This window comes from Vanessa tameamea, chromosome 16 (genome assembly GCF_037043105.1).
Source record: "Vanessa tameamea isolate UH-Manoa-2023 chromosome 16, ilVanTame1 primary haplotype, whole genome shotgun sequence".
In the NCBI taxonomy this organism is placed as follows: domain Eukaryota; kingdom Metazoa; phylum Arthropoda; class Insecta; order Lepidoptera; family Nymphalidae; genus Vanessa; species Vanessa tameamea.
The window spans coordinates 5,013,785-5,039,738 of record NC_087324.1 but is presented as its reverse complement, the minus strand read 5'-3'; the positions used below and the strand labels follow the sequence as shown (position 1 = coordinate 5,039,738).

Sequence of the window (25,954 nt, the reverse complement as noted above, 5' to 3'; positions counted from 1 at the left end):
TGACGGTTATTTAAATATTCGCATTCTAATATCTAAAGAAATCTAAAATTTTAGTTTTCTTTTTAAAACATATAGCATTAATGCATTTCTTACAAGGGCTTAATATAACTTATGGACATAAACTATTACAATAAAAATTAAAGTTTAATACAAAAACATAAGCCCAGACGTCGTGTAAAATAACATTACAATGGTATTATTTACTTAATAGTTCTCTAAGATATGACGTCAAATTCTCAATCTTATTATACATGACCTAAAATAGGCTCGTATCAACAATTAAATTATCAAAAAAATGCCTACTTATCATAAAAATAAGTAACACAATCCAAACTAATTTCTTATCTGTCTATACTTAGTGTTTTATCTAGCTACATCTTTATCACTTTTAACATTATCACGCAACTCTTCTCTATCGAACTGGTCCGAAGTATCATTTGAACGCGGCTCACTTCAAGTCAGTGTAAAATTTACAAAAACATAACCTATATTTAGTAATTTTGTTTTTATTAGTGATAACTGATTTGCAATGACTTATAACTTTCAACAATTAAGAATACCAGAAGTACAAGAAGATGTGAGTACTAAAATTGAATTATTAAAAAATAGAATTATATATACTTTTTAAAAATAGTCTTATTGTTTTAAATAGATCGTATAGAATAATTAACGTAATCCCTTAAAAACGGTAGTATATTTAAAATTATAAATATATATAGAACTTCACCAATCTATATTATATTTATACCCTAAAGCATAAATCTATATTAATAAATGAGTAAACCGTTTTTTTGTATTTCCTAACTGAAAAAAATACTAAAAACTTACCAGACAACGTCTGCCGATGATTTTGCTTTGTTAAAACAACAATTAAAAAACCAACTGGTAAGCGTTAGGTAATTTATTGCAAATTAATTATTTATTACAATAATATTAATCTAGCAACCAGCAGTTCATATGTGACCGCCGAGAAAACTTATCACTTTAAATTAGCTGTTGCAGGGTACAGGGTAAACTGGGCATATAACTCTTTAAAAGCCTCAAATTTAGGTCAAGACCTTTCTAATGATACTAAATTTGACAAAAAAAATACACTATATATATATAAATATGCTGGAAACAAAATTTTCCTTATCTTCTTAATAATCTAATTATTACTTTTAATAGTGTCAAGCGAAGTCAGCATTCAAAAACAATATTTTGAAAACTCCATCCCTATGATACATATTATTTAATCGAATTTAATTTTTGGAATTAGAGTTTTCTTCGATAACGTAACTTATTGTTCAATAAGTACTATTATGGAAATTGACTTTTAAATATATGCTTTTTATAAAAAAAAAACTAACCAAGAACGTTTCTTACGTATTATATTATTTTTATATAAATATTATAATTTTGTGTAAAGTATTTACTTTACACATAATTATAGAATTTATTAATAGTTAAAAAAAAATCATAGACAGGTAACTTAATAGGTTTGTTTGTATAAAACAGTAAAACCAATGCAATTGAAATGGATCTGCAAAATATTATCATAAATGAAATAGAAATAATCTCTGTATGTATTGAAATAGTTTATTTTTGAGATATAGCTTAAAATGTGCCAACATATTCATACCTTTTAGTGTCCAGGAGCTTTCCAAGCAAACGCCGAAGAGGACTATGTATGTAACCTTTGTAGACTTCCAAAATATTTACGGAAACAAAAAATCCGCGGCTGCGAATACTTTCATCTATATTTTCTAAGTAAAATATGGTATTTTTTTTTTGCTTAATAAATAGGAAACTAAACAACATTTCAAAAAAGATAACATATATATTTTATTAATAGTGAACAAGAATTACTCTTTAAATTTGTGCCATTGCTTGCAGAGATATTACAATATATATTAAGGGAGTAGTGATCGATTGGTTCGATACAGATCATAATGTTCCAAGTTTGATAAAAATTTGTTACAGACAACAAACTGAAAATATTTGGAGTAAATGCGTTGATTAATAAAAAATATCTATCCTTCAAATATCTTGTCACTAAGAAGTAAGTGTAAAAGTTAAAAAGAAAAAGTATAAAAATAGTAAACAATCCATTGGTTTCGCATTCAAAAGCACTCGTTTTTGTCGACGTCTTCAAGAAGTGGTCAAGCACACCGGTAAGATAGTGAACGGTCGGTCACGGCCAAGGCCGAACCAGGTTTTAGATTTCATCGATCTTTAATCGAAAAATACATCTACAAAATAGTCTATCTCTTACCGAACAATGTACCAGGAAGTTATAACAAATTAAATAGTTGCTTGTGCCTTTATTTCGTTCAATGTATCTACTGAGTATACAGATAGATACACGGTTTTACAAATAATAACTACTTACGGTCGTTGTACAACGCGGAGAAGTTTGTGAAAGCAAAATGATGAATACCGTTTTACGTGAAATTGTTGCGAGGGCATCGGTTGAATCCAAACAACGAACGGTTTGTACCCTACTTACTAGTTATATTTATTATATTTAAATTTATTAGATACGAAGGGCTTTCTGTATTATGCTTATTTTATTTTTATGAAAATTAAACATCTTAGGATGGATCTTATAAGCAAATATTAAATTAATATGTAATTGGAAATTAATATCTGTATTAATACCTTAGATTAGAAAACAGCTTTATTTAAGGATTAGCGCATTTACATATATAAAAGATAACGATACAAAACATTTTACGTAGACAACAAAAGGTTACTTCCATCAAGACCAGTCTTGATACTTTAGTGTTTGAAATATTATATCTTTAGGTAAATGTGAATGAATTGTAACTATTTGTAAAAATTAACAATTAATAAATAAAATAAATTCAAATCTCTTAAATTTTTAACATTCCTCATAAACGCTACGACTTTGAAAACAAAATAAACTTGACATTGACACTGTCGACCGACTGACAGTTCATAATAAATTCCTTTTCTTGTAAGTTTATCGTTATTTTTATTGAAAATAATGTATTTTTACCCTAAATCCTGTATAAATCTATAATACTATAGAAAATTCAAAGAATCAAAGCGGTAAATGATAAAGTTTCATCAGAGAAATACAGATTGAGGTTATATTAAAAAGGTACTTACACAATAATCCAACGACAACAGTAAATGTTGTTTATTTTTTGGTTTACTGTACATTTTTCATTAGTGTATCGTGTTTACTTGCAACAAACTTGTTACACTTGCTCAAAACTTGATAATTACTCTTATTGTACAAAGGAGTATCAACAAATCTGCTTAAGAAATGAATGTAATGATACAAACGAAATTCCAAGAATAACTCGAATAAAAGAACTAGAGAATGAAGAAATGGCAAATCATTGGGCTTTAAATGGTTTATATCGTCCGAGAAGTGCATTAGCTCGGGCTTTATATGAGAAACAAAGAAATGACCGCCACCTGCAGGAGTTTGATCAACATGAGGTAAGAAAACTTAATAAGATATTAAATGCAGATATTTTTATATTACTGATAGTTTACCATACAGATAATAGATAATAATAAATAATTTGGATAGGTGCTTGATTTGCGAATGATCTAAATTATGAAACCATAATATGTTCTTGGCTACAAATTAAATTAAGCACATATTTAAATTATTTATAAGAGTAACTTCGGATTTATACTTTTTGTGAATTCATATCCTCTTAAAGGAATAAACATTCATTGATTGCTTGATAAAAGTTGAGGCAGCTTACTTTAGAATTAAAATTTGAAATATCATAATATGAAAAATGTAATATTATTCATTAACTATTTAATCAATGTTCCTGTACTTTTTTAAATCAATCTTTATATGAAATATAGAGATATAACAAACCTCGGCCAAAAATAGCCTTTTTAAAGGACTAGCCATCACTAAAAAGGTAATACTCTAATTAGGTTCATGCACCAAAATAAATACATACTGTATAAATATCTTTCACATTTGTTAAAATACTTTTGCTTTGTTTGTTTTGCTTACTGAAAATAAAATATGAAATATAATTTTATTTGCTTTAAAATAAGAATAATAATATTAATGACTTGGGAGCTTTAAAGAAAAGAGTCTACCTGAAAGGCCGGAAATGCACCTGCAAGTTGTAGCACCATAAGCCTGCATTCATGTAGCAGATGTCTAGGATGTTGTAGTCACCATCAAGTGAAATCTAAAACATATGCTCCAAAATACATTAAACAAAAATTGTCAAAACTGAATAAAATATAATTACTTTTATATACCTAAAATGAATCAATGGTCCATGCTGTCATATTTTTTATTATTTTGTTGTATTACCAGCCCTAAGCTTAAAAATTTACAAAGACAAATAAATTGTCTATATATTTTAACACTTTACATGAGAAAGAAATAACAGCATTCTTAGTACTGTCAACTTAGTTTATAAAGATTTTGTACAATAGATTTGGCAGTATTTGTTGGATTAAGAAAAAATAGTTTTGTTTCATATGCCACAATTTAAATCAAAGTTTGGTCTTATATTATACATATGTTTTGTCATTTCTGAAAAATATTGCATTGTTGTTATTAAAACATTAAAGTGTAACTTTGACCTGATTAATAACTTGTCACCAATTTTACCTAGTTTTCAATAATTAGCCAATATTTCATTCTCCTTTAGTTAATTCTAAATATTTTATTAATTCTGTTCAAATAAAACTGTACCTCACCCCGATTACTAAAGCTTATACCATACAAGTATATTTTATTGTACTCTTTACACTCAATATTTTTACAAGCCATTGTTTAAAAGTGGGACATTTATATCGGAAAGATTAATATTACATTAATAATTATGTATTTTGACAGAACTGGAGTGTATTATTGGAGTTAAATTTTTTAGTTATTATAATATAATTTGTCTATGTTTTGTATTGTCTTTGTTTTACTTTATTTACTGCTTGATGTTAGAAAGAATTTTAAGTATAAATAATACCAATTAAACATAAAAGAAAGTAAATAACCCACTTTGAGTTGATATGTGCTAGGCTTATTCCCGGCCTGTAGGACACCCAACAATATGTGGTTTTGTTTGCTTCTTACAGTATAGAAATCGTGGACCACCTAAGTTTTTTCTTTGTCTTGAAATTGTTTTTTTTACATCTTGCCCGCAAGACCCTCTACTCTTACCCCCTGAGAATGAGGGTCCTGAGCCCGGGCCTTTTGTGCACTTGTGGCAAACATGGTACTGCCGTTAGCTAGTTATAGAAGTAGTTATTTTTTAATTTATAAAAAGGTGCCATCTTTAGAGTATTTTTCCCGCTTATCATAATCATCATTATCGAATATCTACTGCATATCCAAAAAAAATGTAGGCAGTTTATTCTGGTACAGTTACATTATGATGCACTTAACTGGCTTTACTCCAGATTTTTTTGGTTTTTAACAACTCTTTGCACCAATTGTATTACTCATTATGTAGGCAGAAATCAAATTACGTGACGAAATCAAGTGAAAATGATAACAAATATTGTGTCATTGAAAATATTTAAAACAAATATCAAACTACCTCCAAAAAGATTATATATGTATAAAATATTTATATAACTATTTACATAAAAACGTTTTAATTCACCTTCGAATATTCAAATATTCCATATTTTATCAAATATACTTAATTGCATCAAAAAGAACAAGACCATAACCATTCCGAGCACCCGTGTCTAACATCAGCTAAATTATAACAGTCATCCATTTATGCTACTATATTAGAATGTAGAATATGAAAGTAACTCTGATGATGACGTTTTCAACATATGTCCCTTATGTGATAGTAAAAAAAATATTTAATAACTAATAGTAGGACATAGTAAGCAGCTAAAAAGAAAAGGCACTTAAACGTTTTTTAAACTTAACACTTAAGTTTTTATTTGATTATAATTAAAAGCAACGTATTTAGATAGTGGTTTTTTAAAAGGATTATTTTCCTTTAAGTCCATAGGTCTTAACAATAGTTAAGTCAATCAGGCGGCTGTTTCGTATTTCAAACTTCTAAACAAGACAATAGATGTAATAGGTATTTTGAACCCATTATTTTTCTTTAATAAATCAACTCTCATTATTATGTCGCAAATTATCTTAATAAACTCATTTTAAAATCGCATTTTTTTTAAATATATTATATTTTAAAAAAAATAGTTAATAAAAATAGTAGAGAAAATCACTGAGACAGCGTAAGACTCATGAAAAAAGATTGAGAAATATAATTAGTCGTCACGTGATATATTACAAAAACCTTCAAATGTAGATAATAATATAATAATGTCTGGAGTTTCTAATTTATTAATATAAATGATTATGTTGTAGAAGTAGTCAGAAAAAAAATATTGCGTGATGAACTGTCTTAAAAATAAACTTTTTTGGCAACGCGTTTCTGGTAACATTTTCCATAAATGATGAATAAAATGTGTTTTGAAGGAATATGTTGACTTGTTTAACAATTTAATAATTTAATTAAAGAAATGTACCTCTCTAAGGCACACTTAGTTCAAAATGTATTTGGATAAAAAAGTACGTGCTTATTTACGGTTTTCATAATTTAGTTGTCTCTTATGAAAACATGTTCAAAATGTATTCTATTGATGAAAACACTTTCACTTACAACCATCATAGAGGCGAACTTATATATGTAGCGTAGATACATGCAATCGGGACTCACGTGTGCTTCGGTAACGAGGATATATTTGCGTATGAAAAACACGAAATACCTCTGAATTGTGGAGGGAATAAGACATTCAACCCGCTCTCCTTCCCCCCTCCACGAGCCCCCCGCGACCCTTTTAACTTTCATCTCTGTCGAGTGCTCGGTCCACATACTTTTGTTCTATTTGATCAATGTTATTAAAATGTCGCGGGCTTGCGGGATTACAAACATCTGACTATCGTATAAGCTGCTTCATAATAATGGGTGGCCGATATTATGACTAGTTCGCGACATTGTATTAACTCGAACATATTATAAATGTTCTTTGAGATCAATAATGCTGATAGTCTATAAAATAGGGTTCACTAAAGGATATTTATTACAATGATAAATTATGCTTTCTTTTTATAAAAGTTTAAATAAAATCTTTTGAATTTTAGAAATATTATATCTAAAGTTTTCATTACTAAAAGTTTGACCGCTACACTAATCGCATATAATAATCATCTTATTATGTTTGATTTTTTTATTTAAACTTTATAACATACGTGAGAATGTCATAAATCATTTTTTTGAAATAATACAGTATTAAAAATTATAAATTCAAATTTTTCCTCAAGTGCATATTGCGTACGCACAAACTCAGCCGCATCAGGCAATCTTCGCCATCAGCCGTAATCACTGCTATCCATTCTGTTAAAACTACCCGGGGATAAATTAGTTAAGTAGACGTTTCCGTTAATCGTCGGTCGGTCGGTGCCGGGCGACCATTCTAAATGGTTTAATTTATACTTATGAACGAGGACGTTTTCGGTGTCATGCGAGGATGGGGTGATTGTGTTGTGATTGCTTGCGCTTCCTATGAAGGCATCCTTTACGAAACGATTCGGCCTCGCTAGAAGCCTATTAGACTCACTACACGCTCGCTAGTTCAGCTTTCACAGTGTGTAATGCTATCGATGTAATTCCTCATGATAAAGATGTAGTTTTCAATGTAATTTTGTTCTTGTCTAAGGTATGTCTAAGGAGTATCTAGCGGCAGTCGTTTATTAATTATTTCATTCTTAAGCATGATTTTAAATTCTATATTTTCATAAAAAATGATGCTCGCTCCATTATACTACACAGCTGCGAGTTCTATACCGAAATATTTCAATCTTAGGATTCCTCGATTTAAGAAAGAAAATTAATAATAATAATAAATATTACTACTATTACACGTATTCGTTACTTAAGTAAATACTAAAATAATTGCGGTACATACAAAATTCATAATCGAATAAATTGAAAAGAACTTTCACGTGATTGTTCTCTGTAGAAACTATTTTAAATTAAACTTAATTAAATTCTGTAAATAATGATTAAAGTTCACGTTTCAGCCTACTTGAATTAGGTACGCTTTGATTTAATAAATATTATTCCTTAGATAGGTAAAAGTACCAAAGAAACCTTTATTTATCTAATAAATAACTTACAGCAATTTTATTATCTAAAAACATTAAAATCTGTGTGTAAGTAGGTAATTTATATTCTTTTGTAAAGAGTAACGCTAGACTGAATCTCAGATGTAAGCTTTGTATTATGTATCTTAGACTTCCAACTCCTTACTATCGGTATATAATGATGTAACGAAGGTACAACAATATATAGGTACGTCAGTATTACATATCGCCTGTACAAGAGGCGCGATGTCCGCACACAACTAAGACACCTGAGTCGCACTGGGCGCATCGCTCACTGCAATCTGTACATTATTTCTCCATTGTTCGCGTAACGAGCCCCCTCCCCCCTCGGAACCTCCCGGCCTCTCCCCCTCCCTCTTATTCCCACACCCTGCCCCGAGGCGGTGGGACCTCTCGCGCCTTTCTTTTATCATTCCTCTCTTTATTTCCGAATGCAAATAATCCTCCACACGTGTGAGAACCGAAACCATTGTTCTCGCTTCCACCCCCACGGGGGACCTTGGTGACGCAATCTTTTTCTTCAGCATTTACATAAATGTACACTATCTAAGAACTTATTACGTTACACATATAACGTGTTCGTTTTGTAAGTAATATTAATTTTTATGTTAGATGTTTGTCTCTGTTTTTATATCATTTACGCCTACTTGCTACCTATGTAACATTTTCATTTACTTTTTTATTTAAAATTTCCTTATTCTCCTATCTCTGAAACAGTTTTCGAAATATCAGAATCAAAGTTTCTCGATGCAGTACTAAAGTGAAACTCGTTAAGATAACGTGGGACTTATCAAAATTTTATTACAGTCGTAGGTAGTAGGTACTGAGTTTAAGTGGCACTGATTCTTATTAGGTATTAAAATTATTCGTATAGTATCAATTAGAATGCATAATAATATCATTCATAGTTTCCTTATTATTTAATATTTTTAAATAATTTGATGAAATATTTGCGCCTATGGGTTTGACAAATCTAAGTCCTCAGACAAAGTATCGAAATAAAAAACCATTCAATCGCCAGTATTCTTCTAATATTTAAAATCTTAAGTATGATACTACTATTAAATACTTTTTAAATATGAATTAGTTAATACAATCAGTTTGTTAAAAGAAGCAATTTACTAATAAGTAGTAAAGTAAATAAATTTATTGAGTGTACAATATATCAGATCGCGCTTTGTTAAATCATCGCATTCGTACAATCCAGGGTTATGACGAAGTTGATCGTAAGTGGAGGACAAACTGCTCGTTAAGCATCAGACGGAAGGGTGGAGCGCCTTGATTCACAAGAAAAACGCTAAGTGGGAAATCAATACGTATTAGGCGCGATATCGGACCGGCCACCCGTCACACTATGATGGATGAACGCAACCAAACTTTCCGCACTGAGTCTAATAATGACAATATACAAATTGACGTCCGCCGTTGCTTCCGAAACGCGATAGCGCACTGTCGCCACTCACATTATGTAAACAAACAGAAAAAAAACTGATCGCTATCAATTTTCATAATAGAAATCTCAATTACGTTTATGTTTTTTGCGTCGCTCATCTATCATACTGCGTCCTAAACTATTGGTTCGATCCAATCGTCGTCGCCTCGAATAGCAGTGCCGCCTTCGTGACGTCCCCGGATACTATATTGGAAGAGATCGACAGGCGGGAGTCAGTCGCACCTCTACATATTGAAAGCTATTCGGAATTTGGAAATAAATACATGCATTCGACGCCGAACCTGCCTCGCCTAGCGCATCACTACTAGTTTTAAAATTGAATTCGCATTTGGTGTCTATCTCTTGAAAGCTACGGTTTTCGTTTACCAATATTGGGAACTAGATACAATTTAAATGATATCTTAATAAAATATTTAATAAATAATTTTGTTATGTTTATGAAAGACTAAAAGTCAAACGACGATATTGTAATAGACCTTCGATGAATTTTCTTTACTTTATAAAGTATCATCAAAACTTTTTTTTATCTTGAAACTTTTCACGGTTACCAGAAGCTTGCCAAAATACTATTCAGTTCTTAACAAAATTAACGTACACTTGCCAAAACATCTCTTACCTTATAGTCTTACATGAGATTAAGTCGGAGTAGTTGAAAGCGTGGAGTGTGGGGGGTGTATTTATGTCACCTCGGGGACGCAAGCTCTCGCCCCTCCCAATTATACCGCAGTAAAAGTCATAAAAAGACACCCGAAGTTTTTACACGAAGCTAGAAGAGGCTCACGAAATTAAGAGGGGCGACGAAATGTGAGATGAGCATGAATTTTTTATAAGACCAGATGATGGTAGCCCGTTTATGATGTCTTACGGCGGATAATGCTCGCGGTGCACGCGCCAGCTCGCCTCGCTGAATCATTGATGGACCCTTTATTGCTACCACAAACAATGTCAAATAATTAATTACCTGCCTTCGAAACGTTAATAACAACACGCTCTCATGCCTCTGGACTCAATCAAATGCCAAGGTTTTTTTCATTTGACTGCGGCTGTATAATTATATTTTAATTACTCTTTACCATATAAGGTTTTGAAATCATTAATAAATACCTATCATTATTTTCAATGACAGCCAGTTATTAAGATTGTATAATAATGCCAATATTTTGAGTTATTAGCATAATGATGTAAAAACTAACGCTCTTTCTTGCTATGTTTTGACGATATTTTTTAATTATAGCTAAACGGCATTCGGTCATTTAAAAAAAATGATAGACCAATAAAACTTGTGTATAGAACAATCTCGAAATACGCCACACTAAACAATCTTGAAATGTCATCAGATATGCCACAGTGACTTTATCAATAATTATAACATTTAAATAACTAAAACAGCGAGTCATCATTGATCGGTTTTCAATATTTTACGAGTTAGAAACGAAGTAAGTTTTTACAGAATATCACTTCTGTATTCGCGACAATTTTATCCTAAAACCGTTCTTGATGAATTTCTCTCCCTCAAAAATATGGTAATGCTATAAACATTTATACAAATATCGCTCGTTCAATATCGAAGTATTTAAAAATAAAGTATGAGCTGAATGTCGTAAATACAGTTTTTATTAAAGGCACTTTTGTTTGTTTGAGAGTTAGTCGAAAACGACCTGCGACCTGGTTAACGCTGCAAGGTTTTTTTGCACGCCTCTACGAAACAATACATTCTCACGTTTAATTTCTTAAGGGCCTCAATTGATATTTTTACGAGTGTGTTTATTACGTTCCCAATATGCGAAATGTCGACTATGCTTTTAAAAATCTGAGATTTATCACTTAGTATTTTTATATGTATGTACATAGGTAACAGACAATAGACTTTTAATTCCTTAACATTTTCCGCGAAAGCTCTTATATTATTTTATTTATTAATCGAAATTTAATTATATATCTATATATATATATATATATATATATATATATATATACTCCGCATTTATTAAGCAAATAAATAGTATTTTATTTTATAAAATGGCTTTACGACAAAATCAACTGTATGTCTGAATAGTTGATATATAATAAAGCTTTGTGGCGTTTTTTGTTACCTTCTCCTCAACGGGAGAGGAGGCCTTAGCCCAGCAGTGGGAAATTTACAGGCTGATTATGTTTTATGTTATGTTTATGGCGTTTTAATATTATCTTACATACTTCTTTGACGACCTCCGTGGTCGAGTAGTGTGTACACCGGTTTTCATGGGTACGCCACTCTGAGGTCTCGGGTTCGATTCCCGGCCGCGTCGATGTAGAAAAAGTTCATTCGTTTTCTATGTTATCTTGGGTCTGGGTGTTTGTGGTACCGTCGTTACATCTGATTTTCAATAACACAAGTGCTTTAGCTACTTAGATTGGGATCAGAGTAATGTATGTGATGCTGTCCAATATTTATTTATTATTTACATATTTCAAGAAATATGCTAAAGTTTTATAAACAACTTCAACTAAAACATTAATAAGTAAATAATGCTTAATTCGCGTTGAAAAAGAAACCTACTTATGTTCTTTAATCTATAAAAAGTTGGCATTTTCACAAAAGCAATTTATTATAAAAATAACCATATGAAAAGATTATAATTAATCTACATCAGTGCACTATTATCGAGTGTGTTATTAATTCAAAATGTTCTTAATAATGTGCATGTGATGCTTAGTATCATTTAATATTTGTATTTATTTATTTTTGAATTAATTAAACTGTGAAAATTTATATTTTTATACTTGTAATAAGTTATGTACCTCATTGTAAAATATTTGAATAGGCTTAAGAATGTAAAATGCCAAAGTGTACCGGTGGCCAATGTTAAGCCGTAACCGCGGCTGTCGTGTAGTCACATCGTAAAGTTTCAATAGAAGTGAGGTGTCACGCTCGGTGCCGTATTGCCTCCGTTGCGATGTAGAGAGCCAGTATAGCCCAGCGGTGCGTGCGTGCGTGCCTAGTCGACCTCCGGTCGCAGCTAATATGATTATGACAGTGCTACGTGCCAACCCGGCTCCGGGAATCCTCTCACAAATATTCATTAATCTTTCACGGTCCGACGTCCGCCGCGATGGAGATTTAATCAGATTAAGGATCATCTTTTTGCGGGAAAAGTCATGCCCCTTTGTTGCTACTCGGCCTTCGCTCGCACTTTTGTGAATTTATGACAGACGATGTTTGTTCTGAATGTAAATAACGTTAAAGGAAAAAGCGGTGTTTTTATTACATCTACTGATTATAAGCTTCTACTAAGCATGTACCTATAGGAAACGGAATGTACCGTCGCACGCAGGGTACGCATCTGTGCTCGTAGACGGCGCCAAGACGACTGTTGGTGCCCGTGAACCGCGCGACCTCGCCACGCCGTCTGCCACATGCGGAATTTCCCATCGAAGCATGTATTCAAAATGTCAAATGGATTTATACTACGCTTTATTTTTTTAATTTTCATACCCCTATATAATTTAAACTAATTTGAAACAAAACTTTTTCAATATATTTTTATAAAGCGGCTCGTATAATTTCCAATTTTAGATTCATAATAATTTCCAATTTGGTAAAAAAAATTAACACTTAAAGACCTCAGTCCGGTCGGTCCAGTCTTGTTGATTCATAGATAGCATGCGAAAAGCCAAATAAAAAGTAGAATTAAGCGCGGCGAAACGCGCGTAAAATTATTTTACCATTGTATGCAAATCGACGCCGCTGTGATTATTTTATTTCCTAAGAGTCCCAGAATATAAATCTTGTTTAAAAAACGAAACCAGTCTGCAGTTTAGTTGATAGGTATATGTTTAAAAAATGAGATTCTATCCATGCGGCAAAAAAATATATACATGGTTATATTATGTGTTTGATTAATTTTAACTTAAGTGAGAAAGTTCGGTAAACGTAATGACATATTACTTCGGTTTTATTTACAGGAAAAATGTGCAAATTACAAATCAGTATTTCTAGTATTTTGTACTTGGTATGTTTAGAAAGTAATAAAATCTCTTTCACGCAACATTGTTCTAGATGCAATTCAGTCTTAAGCTACTTGACGTCTTAACTTTTAGCCTTAAGATAGAAAAAAGCGTTTTTTGATAAAAGGCATAACTCATTTATTATAAGGAAACGCCTCATTCCCCGCGGCGCGGTGTCTAATGAAACTTGGCGAGCAAAAACGTAGCTTCGACGGGAATGTGTCGCCACCGCGTTCTGGGACGTGTACAGGCTATAAAAATACCGCCGGACGAGGCCGCCTCTACCGTCTCCATTTCTTTGTAAATCAATTCAATCAACCATCATTCGATTGGCTCTTGACGCCCAAATATTGTGATGCTCGAAATTTGAACCGTGGAAATCATAAATATAGATTTGAAAGATGGAATCACACAATTTAGGATCATGACAACGGCAATTATTGAAGAATTTCACAAGTCGTTTAATTTTGGAATTGTGTTTAGAAAGCTTTAACCTGTCTAGGAAATTAGATACACTTATACTTATTTTCTAACATTATATGTTTGTTAAAAACCAAACTTACTGCATATCTGAGAAATAAAAGGCTACGATAACGAACAATAGTTGTTAATTTCTTGTGTTAGATAGACGAAAATAAAAAATAAAAGCTGTCCTTAATCACGTGTTAGGTGGTTGCAAAAAGAGCAGCCGACAGCTCGATGTCTTGCAAAGTTAAAACAATTTTATTGTTATTTTAATTCGTGGCGGAGTCTACGGAGATTCAAAAGCCGCCGCTTTTTGTCACTGCTGTTAATTTCAGCGGACAATGGGGCGAGCGGTCGCCCGCGTCCGCACAATCAGCTTGGCGTGAGCTCGCTTAATTGCTCTCTTTACCGCTCAATAATTTTCATTCCAACATCTCCATAAGTGCTTCAGTTAATTTAACTGTATGCAAATAGCTTTATATACTTCGACCATTGTTTGACTTTTATCAATATCCAATATTGATTAGATAAACTTTCGTCGGTTACTTTTGTATACATTTTAAAGAGATATTTTTCTTATGTCTTTACTTTAATAACAAGATATACATTAAGAATATTTGCGTTAAATTAGTAATAGATATTATACGTTGATCGTCGCAGCAATAAAACCCATACTTAATAAACGTTTTGAAATAAAGCTATGGAGATAAAATCTTGCAAAAAGTGAAATCAATTCGGCCACAAACCTGACCTATAGTTAACCTGGAGTTAATTTAACATTCGGCCTGGGTGGTAAGCAGCCACGATATTGTCTCGAGACATAACGGCTGATTTTACGATCAAATCGGCTCAGTTGGAGCTTAATGTAAAACCAGTTTAAATACACTCGTAAATCTTTCGAGCGCGTGCCCACGCGCAAATCACACTGCATCTCATAGGTGCTCAGGCTACACCCCGAACACCTCCACGTGTCAACTTTTACTACATCAATATCCAATTACAACTAAACTAAGTTCGATGTTTGAAAACAATGTTTAAATTGTTGATACTATTTTCTACCGAATCCACGATTACAAAATACTGATTAAATTTAACAACAGAGTGCCGTAACGGCCACCCAGAGTTACATAAACAAAAACAATGGATTCAATTATTCTAAATGTTAATTCTATTGGGCAAGAACGAGTGATCTTTGATTAAAATTGCTATTGTCGGGATGCATTCCCATGGTCTGGCGTGCGGAAATAATAGTGAAAATGAATCTGAATGCCTTCGTGTCTCGAGGTCACGTGAGCCCATAAATCCCGTCCCCCGATAGAACAATTAAAAGACGAGTTCAAAACAATTACGCAACGGTGGCCCTCAGGCTGCTCGTGATACCATAGAATGCAGATACACAAATAGCACGTCTTGACTCCAACGTTTAAAAATTTTAAATTACTTACCAACATAGCTACGACTAATTGTTTATTAAATTATTTAAATCTCTAAGTTTAATTATCTCATATTACAATTCTATTTTATACAAATTTTATAAATTTAAGCGAAAAGAAATATTTAATGTTTCTTAAAAGATAAGAAAAAGCCAGTTTGCTTAATTATACGTCGCTAAACTAAGCCCCTTCTATCATACATAAATAAAATTATGATAGCGCGGTTGCCTTTTATTCTTTGACAATATGCAGATGTACCTATGTATGTATAAGTACATAAATCGATTATAATCTATAGAGTACAGATAGTACAGTACAGTTTATCTTCTAGTAGCTTTGTCTAGTGTTAATCGAAATCAATTGTTTTAAAGCTATAAGTCATTTTAATCTTTAATTGAGACTCACAGACGTTCATATTTCCTCAAGGCTATTACAATACTTTATTTATGCACTAGTAATACCACCGCTGTAGATCTCTAGTCTTGATTTAAAGTGCAAAATGTGAGGTGGGAATAAATTTACATGATGTAATTAAAGAGGTGAGTTGGACCAATGGTTATGAAACGTGAATCGTTAACTAAAGATTGCAGATTCTTATTTGTTCGAATACTTAATTTCTTTACGAATTATTTCGTGATCAACCGTAGAGTAGAACTTTGTTAGGATGTGATGACATCTTGATCCGTCTATCTACAATGTATCGGCATAGTGGATCTATTTTAAAAATTGAGTTAGCGTATCTGTTAAGTTTATATCTACATAACCTAGCTGCTAAGCGTGATTTCTCCAGCGTTAAACTTTACTGCTGACCCCAATGAGTCGCAGTATGATGTTATAGTCTTCATTCTTTAGTTATAAATGGGCTATCGAACGCAACCTTTTCTTTCTAATCAGGCCTTTAAAGATTATCTCGTTGTAACAAAGAAAAAAACACTTTTGAATTTTATTACACAAATTGTTGATTGGTGAAGTTATACAATAACAACAATATACATCTCACTGCTTATAAATATTTACGCTTTGTAGAATGTAATTAAAATAAGTAACCAACCAATTGTCCGATCTGTATTCATTTGTCTTATAGAATATAAGTATACCAATTCTGTTCCACATCTTTATACATACCTTAATGTTAAATCAGATTCACAAAAACTTATACCTAAATTTCCTCAGCTCGTACTGAACGTCCAGGCAATCTGCATCACGGCTGATCCCATTTTAATGGAGCGCCCGGCAAACAAGCTCCCGAGCCGCTTACGGCAAATCCACCGAGATCCTATGCGCCACTTAGCTCCGACTATCTTTTATAGCATCTACTACCTAAATAAATGGTTATAAGTATTTTAACTTAAATTATTGTACGAGTAACATTACCTTTACCCGAAATTATTGACATCGGTGTTACGTTTCAAATTTCACTATGGCTTCGGAGCTGTTCGTATTATGCTGCACAAGTGTATATATTCAAAACAATTGACTGAAAAACAAAAAAAAATTACATAAAGAAAACCGCTAGCTAAAATTGTAATATATTGTGCCAAGAACAAAGAAGGAATGGTACTTGACAGAGTCATTAGTTGCTAATATGCGACACATTAAATATACCGCAGCATTGACGGCTATTCATCGGACTTTAGCTTGGAAGCCGCCACTCCTGCCTGTGAATTGCCGCTCGTCACCATTTATTTCACACACTTAAATGGGAATTAATCTGGCATTGTGCAGGTTGAACGCATTCAACGTTAATATTTCGCTTCGTATTGACAATATGCTCACAGGTCTTTGATTCATTAGCCGAGAGGCGAACGACCGCTGGATAAAAGATCTGCATCCCTCCATTCGTTCCATCGGTGCACCTCCGCTGACCTGAGCGCTAACGAGTCAACGAAGGATAATGATCGCTTTCAATGCATATGACAGCTTAACTTGATTTGTAGTAAATATACAAAGACACAATTAAAATCTTATTTTTACTGACTGACCCGTTGACCAGAATGAGAAAATAGTAACCCACATAAACTCCTTAAAATAAACAAGTCTTTCGGCTTCGATAGCTCGAACTGAATAAATCATTCTCGATTTGTCTTCCTTAACAGGTAGATTTTTAAAATACATATATTTTTATTCATGCAAACCTAGCTTTACACGAGCAGAAATTGAATCCTAAACATGGGTCTCATAAATAATCGTGCCAGGCGCCTGTAAGACTACATATTGCTCAAAAACAACAACGCGGAAGTCATTTTAAGTTACAGTTATCTCGTTAGCTATATCTACAATTTTCAGCACGTGTTTGATCTTAAAATTTAAAGGAAGTTAGAGTATTTGTTATCTGAAGTTACTAAATGTTCGCCGTCAATCTATCAATTTTAGTAAAAGTAATAAAAATCTTGATAATATTAAATGAATATCAGATCCGAAATAGATTGATATATAAATTATGCATCTTATTTTACATCTTGAAGATGAATATCAGTGTTAGAATAATATTGACACTTTTTGTCATTGTAAATCCAAACATCAGACGGACGCTTATAGCTGAGGTCACGTAGGCCTGTTTTAATATGACTATCAATTTACATCCTCTAGTTACATAAAAAAATCAAAAACAGAAAATTAGATCACCGTTCAACGAATAATCTGAAAACAGAATATTATTATCAATGACTGCGGCATTCAAAATTTTCCACGATTTGTATTCTGTCTGGAGAATTCGCCTCGTCGAATCCCGTAGTTCCGATGCAGGTTATTTTAAATGTAAAGACGGCGCATTGCATAATCACCAACGTGATTCGCCATCAGTATTCCTTAATAAATATTTATTTGTCTCGACTTTTTCATAAGGTACTTTGTATTTTTAGACGTAATTCTTTTGTCCAATTATACATTGGTTATCTCTAGACAGTACCTAATAGCTTAAGAAGTATATCTCTTAAACACTAGGTACGTATTTATCACAATTGCGATGCACGTGTGACACTTAAGTAAGAACAAGAAGGCAATCGTAAACAAAATACATTCTCATATAAAACGAACATTTGTTCGGGTACCCATCATCAATGTGTGTTATCAATTTTTTCCACTGTGCTGCCGACTTCGATTTTAATATAAAGACAGATCGGGCATTAATTAAGTCGAGCTGATGAGTTCGCGGCGTCCCGCTCGCTCACCGCCCGCCGTCATTACGGGTACATGTAGAGGCGAGAAGTTTTTTTAATTCGTTATTATTCTGTGGCGTAAAGAAATGTTAATTCGAGGCAGCGTGAAATTAACAGCCGCCGCATTGCCCTTTGTAGGGCCGCGGCGGCTGACTTAAACACACAACGGGTGACGAGCTACACGGTTCTTTCATACTACACTCTCTTATTTGCACTCCATTACTCTTTTTATATACTTTCATTAAAATCTGAGCCGGAGAGTTGTTAAACATCAATTTACGATTACGCTCCCGAGATCCGCGCCTTATATTAATAACGTCTTTACTAATTTACCGAGGTAATCAAGACCCAGCTTTACAGTATTAGATAATTTTTTGCTCATTCCTGTATCTACATAAAAACCTTTGTTGGTAACCATCAATGATCCTTTCGTGTAATTAAAGATAGTTCAACTTCTTATACGCCAATTATATCATTGAAATCTCCTATCGAAATATGAAATGAATCTTGAAGATTTTATAATTAGTAAACATTTAAACAAGTAATTTTGTTTCAGTGGTACCGCGTTGATAAAAGTCGATTAACAGAAGATTTGCAGCAGAAGTTCGTCCAGTTGCAGCCTGATGAAGAAACAAAAGAGTTCCTCACTAATTCCATTGATAAGTCTACCTGGGTATGGACTCAGATCTGGTACTTGCTGGCAAAGGCGGTCCTGAAACACTTCTGGACAATCACTGATATCAATGGGTAAGTTCTTAATTATTAAAAACAATTTGTAATTTAGAAAAAAAACTTTTAGCGCGATAAGATACACCTTTCCCGAAAATGTTTGCCCAAATAAAAACATTAACCTTGGTAGTTAATGAATCACTTCTTACACAAACGATGAATTGCCATTTGAATCACGACAATGAAACATTATTAAGTGCGTCCAGATTCGTCCAATTACGCCAATTACAATCTCCTGGTAGGCATAAGTACATGTGAGTATATTATTTCCTCATCCATTGTGTCGTATCTGCACAAATTAACTAATTCGAGTCGCCACTAGTTACGAGCTTGCCGCTAGAACGTATATTTATCGATAAAACTATCACCATAAAATAAAGTGTTTTCGTGCTATTCGACCGTATCGCTTGTTTGTGTCTGATTAATCTTCTATCGTTGCAAACAAAGTAAATGAAGCGTTTATATCCATCCAGGGCATTTATACCATGATTTCATTCGGTTTATTTTTACATCGTTATTTCAAGAAATGATAAGGTAGAAGATAAATTAAGCTTTAATAAAATGTACAAGAGATTATTATCCGGGTTTATAACAATACTACTACTAATAAAATTAGACGTACCCACAAACGACGTTAATTTGTAACGGTAATTCGTAATACCGTGGGTACGCTGTTTTGTACCTGCCTACATAGCATTCTCATTTGGGTCTGTTATTAAAAAATGTCTGCTACGTACTTCTCATCAAATAATGTATTACTCCCACATTACAATGATTGATAATTATAGTTAAATATATAATTGGTTGACAAAATATAACGGGATTTGTAATAATTTATCGATATCGATAACACACAATGGCACGATGCACTGGCCGCGTCCGGAGCGCGCTCTGTGAACGTGCACTGAAAACGATCGCGGCTCCGGGTGTCTATAGCCGGGCACTAATAAATAATTTAAATAAATTGACGGACGAGATTTACTCATTGGCTGTTTCCGTCTCTCAATTACGCTTTATTTATCACTTACTACTTGTCGACCAAAGCCCCGCCGCTACCGCGCAATCGCTCTGCATATTGCTTAGGTGCCACTAATTTTATTGGTACCGCATACGCTTCAATGTACCCAATTCATTGCTAATATACAATAACAACTACAACACAAATAACTCCACACTCGCAACAATTTCTTAATTGGAACAGCAGATATATTTTTTATCCATAATATTAAGGGTTTAAAAAAGCTTTTTAAACCATCGTATATTTCATCATTCGGTGCTCCAAACTCTCATTAAAAATGTAAAACTACGGTCGCCGATATACGATATCTAATAACATTTTTAACTCAGTATATTATATCTTAACTAAAGTTGATATTACTCACACAAATATAATTTCCGAATTTATATCTATGTGTGTATCTTATATCGATTGTATCTTATAGAGATTGTCAATTTATTAACATTCTATGAGTACATTAATACGCGTCTATGTGTGTTCTTTAATTAAGGGATACATATTTCCAAATTTTTCCCATCATACTACCCGTCCAAATACTTTATCAGGAAGCGATTGTGACGTCAGTGTAGCTCCCCTTAAGCAAAATATCCGGGATATTAATCATTGCGCCATAGTTAGGATAAATTACTCAATGAACGCTCGCTTCGAACACTATTGCCTTTTCCGGTGTAAATGTCTAAATTAATTTATTATCAATTATTTAAAATGAAACTTTGATTTCCATCAATTATGATTAAACACCAAAACCGTTACATAATAGACAAAGGCAACTTAATTGAACAGCCTGCCAAAAATAAATGCATATCTGTAACATAAGGGAAGCCAGATATTTTTAACTTTGCCGATTCATAAATTCAAATCATTTGTAAAAAATACAAAATAAAAAAGCATATTGTTCAATACAAGATTATAAGGATGATAAAAAGGGTGAAACTAATACTTGTTGACTTCCAGGCAGAATATATTATATACATTATACATATATAATTGTACTCAATTAAAATAACTGTATTTTAAATCTTGGAAGAGAGTAACTACTGAGTTTCTTTTCCGTAGAATCTACATTCCGAACCGGTATCTTCACTTAATATAGTTTGTAAAATGACGATTCAAAAGTGCTTGTAAAAGCCTACTTAAATAAAGTAGATTTTGATCAAGAAAAATAAATCATAATTTATAACTTGAGTCTTGCGCTTTACTCTAACTCGTTAAAAAACAACGCATTTCAATCAGCGCGTCAGACGAGACGGGCTTATTGACATGGCCAATAAACTGCCAAAATCAATTGGTTTCACTCCGACAGGCGCGTTGTTGTCGCACGGAGCGACAGCCGTCGATACAACTGGAAACGTTTGGACTCACGACGCGCCAGATATCACTCATGTTAACAAAAGGATTTTTCAAAATATTGACCGAGCACGAACACGTTCGCTCGTGCTTTAAAAGACATTATAAAATCCATCTTCGAATCGAACTTGAACATTGATTTTGTTAATGAACAGCGGGAGAAGATTTAAATTTAATTTTTGCAATTGATACGAATATGTTATATGGAAGGGGTGTTCAAAGATAAGTCCAGTTTTACCTTTGAGTATAGCCTTTACCTTTGGTAGAAATTATTAATCTATGTATTCATTTAGGGGTACATATTAGTGTTTATATAAATAGCAATATTTTTTTACTACTAAACTCATCATAAATTACTACAATCAAACCATTCAAAGTCGATGTTTCCGCACAGGTGAAACCATCAAACGGTTATTATCAGGAAATCGAAAATTTTAAATCCCAAACAGAAGATGATAACTGATAACCTTTAAAATGTTACTATAACATATTGGAACTGTTCAATAGATCCTACAAATACAAATAAGAACATTTCCAATATATATATAGAGTTTTGTAAAGAAATAAGTTACATTAACACTTCCAACGTGACTATATGACTCGGCAATCACAATACCTAATAATATCGGCGAGTTCGATGACAGTGATCGGGTGCCAATTCGCTGCCTCATTCGCGTTTTATGAGCACTCAATCAACTACAGAAATTACCTGTGTTAAGGCGGCGATTTCAACTTCATCAACAAAGGATAGAGGCTGAGTGACTAATTGGAACTTGAATACAACGGATGATTATAAGTTCTTAGAATTCTCTAAGAGGAGAAAATATAATGCCATCGCTGATTTATGTCGATGTTTTATTAATTTTGATTACAAATTATTCAAGAGGAATCTTAATTGTGATTATTAAGTGATTCGTTCGTTTTTTAAATTACACTCGTAAATAATGTATGTATGTAGTCGTACAGCCTGCATACTTTGTTACTAATTTTATTTTATCTACCTTTTACGAACCTTGATTGCTATCATATTGACTAGGCTATATGAATTCCTATCGATCGAATTTTCGCCTCGGACAATCGAATAGACAGCGAGAGATGTTTATATACTGTGTAAATCCACGGAAGAGAGGACGGGCGCAACGCCTTTGCGTGTATTCAAGGCACAGGAGTATAACCCATTACCTAACTATATAAATTAGGAAATTGTTAACTGTTGCAAACTTGCAGCCTTATAAGCAAAAAAACTTTATAATAATAAACTCATAATGGTTAATGTGGACAACAAAAAAGTATGGAGTTAGTATTCATTGATTTCCGTGTGGGATTAGTAATAATACAATTATTGTGTTTAATTATCTATGTAATAATTACTATTAAGTTCTTGATGGTTCTTCTCGGTAGAATCTCTGTACATTCCGAACCGGTGGTAGCTTTAAATTTAATTTAATCATGTAAAAGGATTCAAAAGTGCTCGACACTACTGTTACGTCGACGCTACTTGAATATATGAAAGTATATTTTGATTTGATTGATTTTTAATTGGCCTATACCATCGGATATAGTTTACACCCAGTATAATATGGTACATAATATGAAGAGGATTTGAGACATACGAGGTTTCATTATAATTAATGAAGACAAATTAAAAAGAAAAATTGTTCTCGCGTATTACATAACACAATCTCCTTCGTTTTCTTTGTAAATGTAACTACTATTTCAAGACACTGACGTTACTAATTTGTAATGATTTCATTATGACTCCGATTATAATTAGTAGCAATAAAAACATATAAAAAATATAGCGCAAAATATAATAAAAAAAATTATTTACTTTAGCAAAAAGGAATACAATAATTTTCTTCATCTTCATGTTTATTGTCATTATGGACTTATAAAATAAATTGATTTCATTTAAAAGTTTACGTTTACTTAAAGTAAACAAATAAATAATAATAATTACTGTTTCATTCTTTGAAGCTAACGTATTTAATTTACAAAAAAAACACAGGCTAACAAATTATAGACCCCAAAGATATTTAAAAGACTATAAAGTTATTATTATGCATATCACTTAACATTTTTTTAAAGATATGAGTCACGTCTCTTCCTCGTCAAGATCATTACATTAAGATTGCGGTAAGGGTATGTATAATTAATAAGCAAAAATATTAAAGGTCTCGCATTAATAAAATGCTGTTTGGACATTTTAATTACTTTGACCTTTTGATATTGCGCTAAACTGCCCATAAAGGTATTTAAGTACGTTTTATTCGGCGTCGAAATTGCGATTTCGAAAATCCCTAATTACGGTACCAAATGATTATTGCATTTTAATTTTTTAATTTACGTGTTTCGTCGTTCATGAGAGCTGGAATATCGTCTTTTACACTATTATTAATTTTAAATATTTGCGTAATCGATGAACTAGTTTAAGGTGTTTAATAAATCTTCGCATTGTATTTATTTATTGTGGGTAGTAAACTGCCGTGTGGTCGCAGTTCGAGGCGGTCTCCACTTTTCAAGCGGGCGAGCGATCATTCGATAGTGTACCATTAGCGCGAAGACTCGCGCCGGCGTCCAATTGTGAGCTTAGATATCGCATACAAATGTCGATCGCCTCCGAGCCCGCGCCCTCTGCTCATCTGCATTGAATCCCATTGTTACCTCTATTATTCTATATGTGCGTAATCGTTAATTTATAAATCGCATTCCACTAGATCTCATCTTACTCATTGTGTCCAAATGACAATATCGAAAGCTTCATCTCATCCAAAATACTCCATACGTAACATTGAAACGAATATCATCAGAGTGATCATCAAATGCAAGCGTCACCACTACCTACACCTACATCGCATAACAAATGACTGAAATAGAATTAGATAAAAAATTTGGCTTATATAAATTATTTATACGCTGGGTTTGAAATACCTTGAAACATTTCTCGTTATTTATTTTGTTCTAGAAATGGAACACATCTATCGCAAATCGAATTATTGTAATATGTGTCCTCGGATATGAATATATTTATTTAAATGACATGCGAACTTTTAACTTATTGTTCTGTATAATAGGAGCACTTATAAAACCACGAAACGATCGGCCCAGGAACGTATTCACTTATTGTGTCCGTAGAGCGTAATTATCGACAAGCAGGCGACGCGAGTAATAAGGGCTGAAAGAGCGTGCCGGGCGCGGGAGCGGGCGCGGGCCCGTCGCCGTAAAAAGCGCAAAGAATACACCTCGATATGATCGCACAAAGGCCGCTCCTGAATCCCAGCTCAATGCTAATTTCCACTATCGCGCTCGCCCTCATTCATTTTCAATCGAAGCCAGCCTCCGCTTACTTCTATTTTTTTAAAATCACATTAAAGAATCGAATATGGTGGTTGTTTTTTTTGCGCGACCGGTGCGTGCGACGCGATTTATTTATTTGCGAGGTTTTTTAAAGCGACATTCCGACTCGCTGTATACTTGTGTCTACCCGCAATTGGCATTTCGGGCTAAGCGCGAGCTATACAAAGTCGCCGGTTTTAACGGTTGTTTTTAACGCTCGGACCCTCTCGCGCAAGAAACGGAGGATACAAATAAATTATTAATCGTTTGTCCTGTCTCTTATAAATTAAAATCTGTCCTTTTTTTGGCCGAGCGGGCCCTGCATAAGAATTTTTTGGTCGTGTTAAGCTAAGCCGACTATCTCTGAATTTATTAAAAGCTTAAGCGTGAAGACGGTAATTAAACCTGCAGGTTTAAAATTAATACGCGATCCTGATTTGTCCTTATGTAAATTTACAACCTTGTCGGTTAGTTTTTTTTTATGGCGTAGCTTTAATTACTCTAAAATATGTTGCCCTCCACACCGATTCCGGTCACGATAGTTATTCTCAACAGAGATTACCCGACCGCCCAGATCATAAATAAATTGTTAAATTCAAATGCATTTCCTTACTCTCATAATTCGATGGGACGACAATCTGACTTATCGAAGGGAGTTTACAGCTTTCCGAGGAACAGGAGTGCAAAATCTCCCTACTTTTCAATATTTATATTTTTTATTTACCCAACTTGGGTTTTTTTTTTTTAAAACGTTTTGACGAAGAGTATTTGCAGTTTTATAAGCTGTATATATAAAATTAAATATACAACACAAAATATCAATATAGAACTCTTACATCTATTACCACAAAGTTAAAGTACCTAAAAATCCGCTATAAAAATGAAACATGCATG

General features: G+C 33.0%; 1 protein-coding gene across 4 annotated transcripts in view; it reads left to right on the top strand.

The window, feature by feature from the left end:
* The first annotated feature begins 423 nt into the window (after window positions 1-423).
* Window positions 424-25,954, top strand: part of LOC113393916 (protein-L-histidine N-pros-methyltransferase) — a 49,314-nt gene continuing 23,783 nt past the window's right edge. Inside the window, exons 1-3 of one of the 4 annotated variants that reach the window (XM_026631032.2) lie at window positions 2,913-3,106; window positions 3,250-3,453; window positions 19,187-19,377. In XM_026631032.2, coding sequence (XP_026486817.2) covers window positions 3,340-3,453; window positions 19,187-19,377 — 305 coding nt within the window. In that variant the 5' untranslated portion in view covers window positions 2,913-3,106; window positions 3,250-3,339. Of the gene's footprint in view, window positions 578-2,912; window positions 3,454-19,186; window positions 19,378-25,954 lie in introns of those variants that run through there. The other 3 variants (XM_026631033.2, XM_026631035.2, XM_026631031.2) reach the window with 3 other exon arrangements.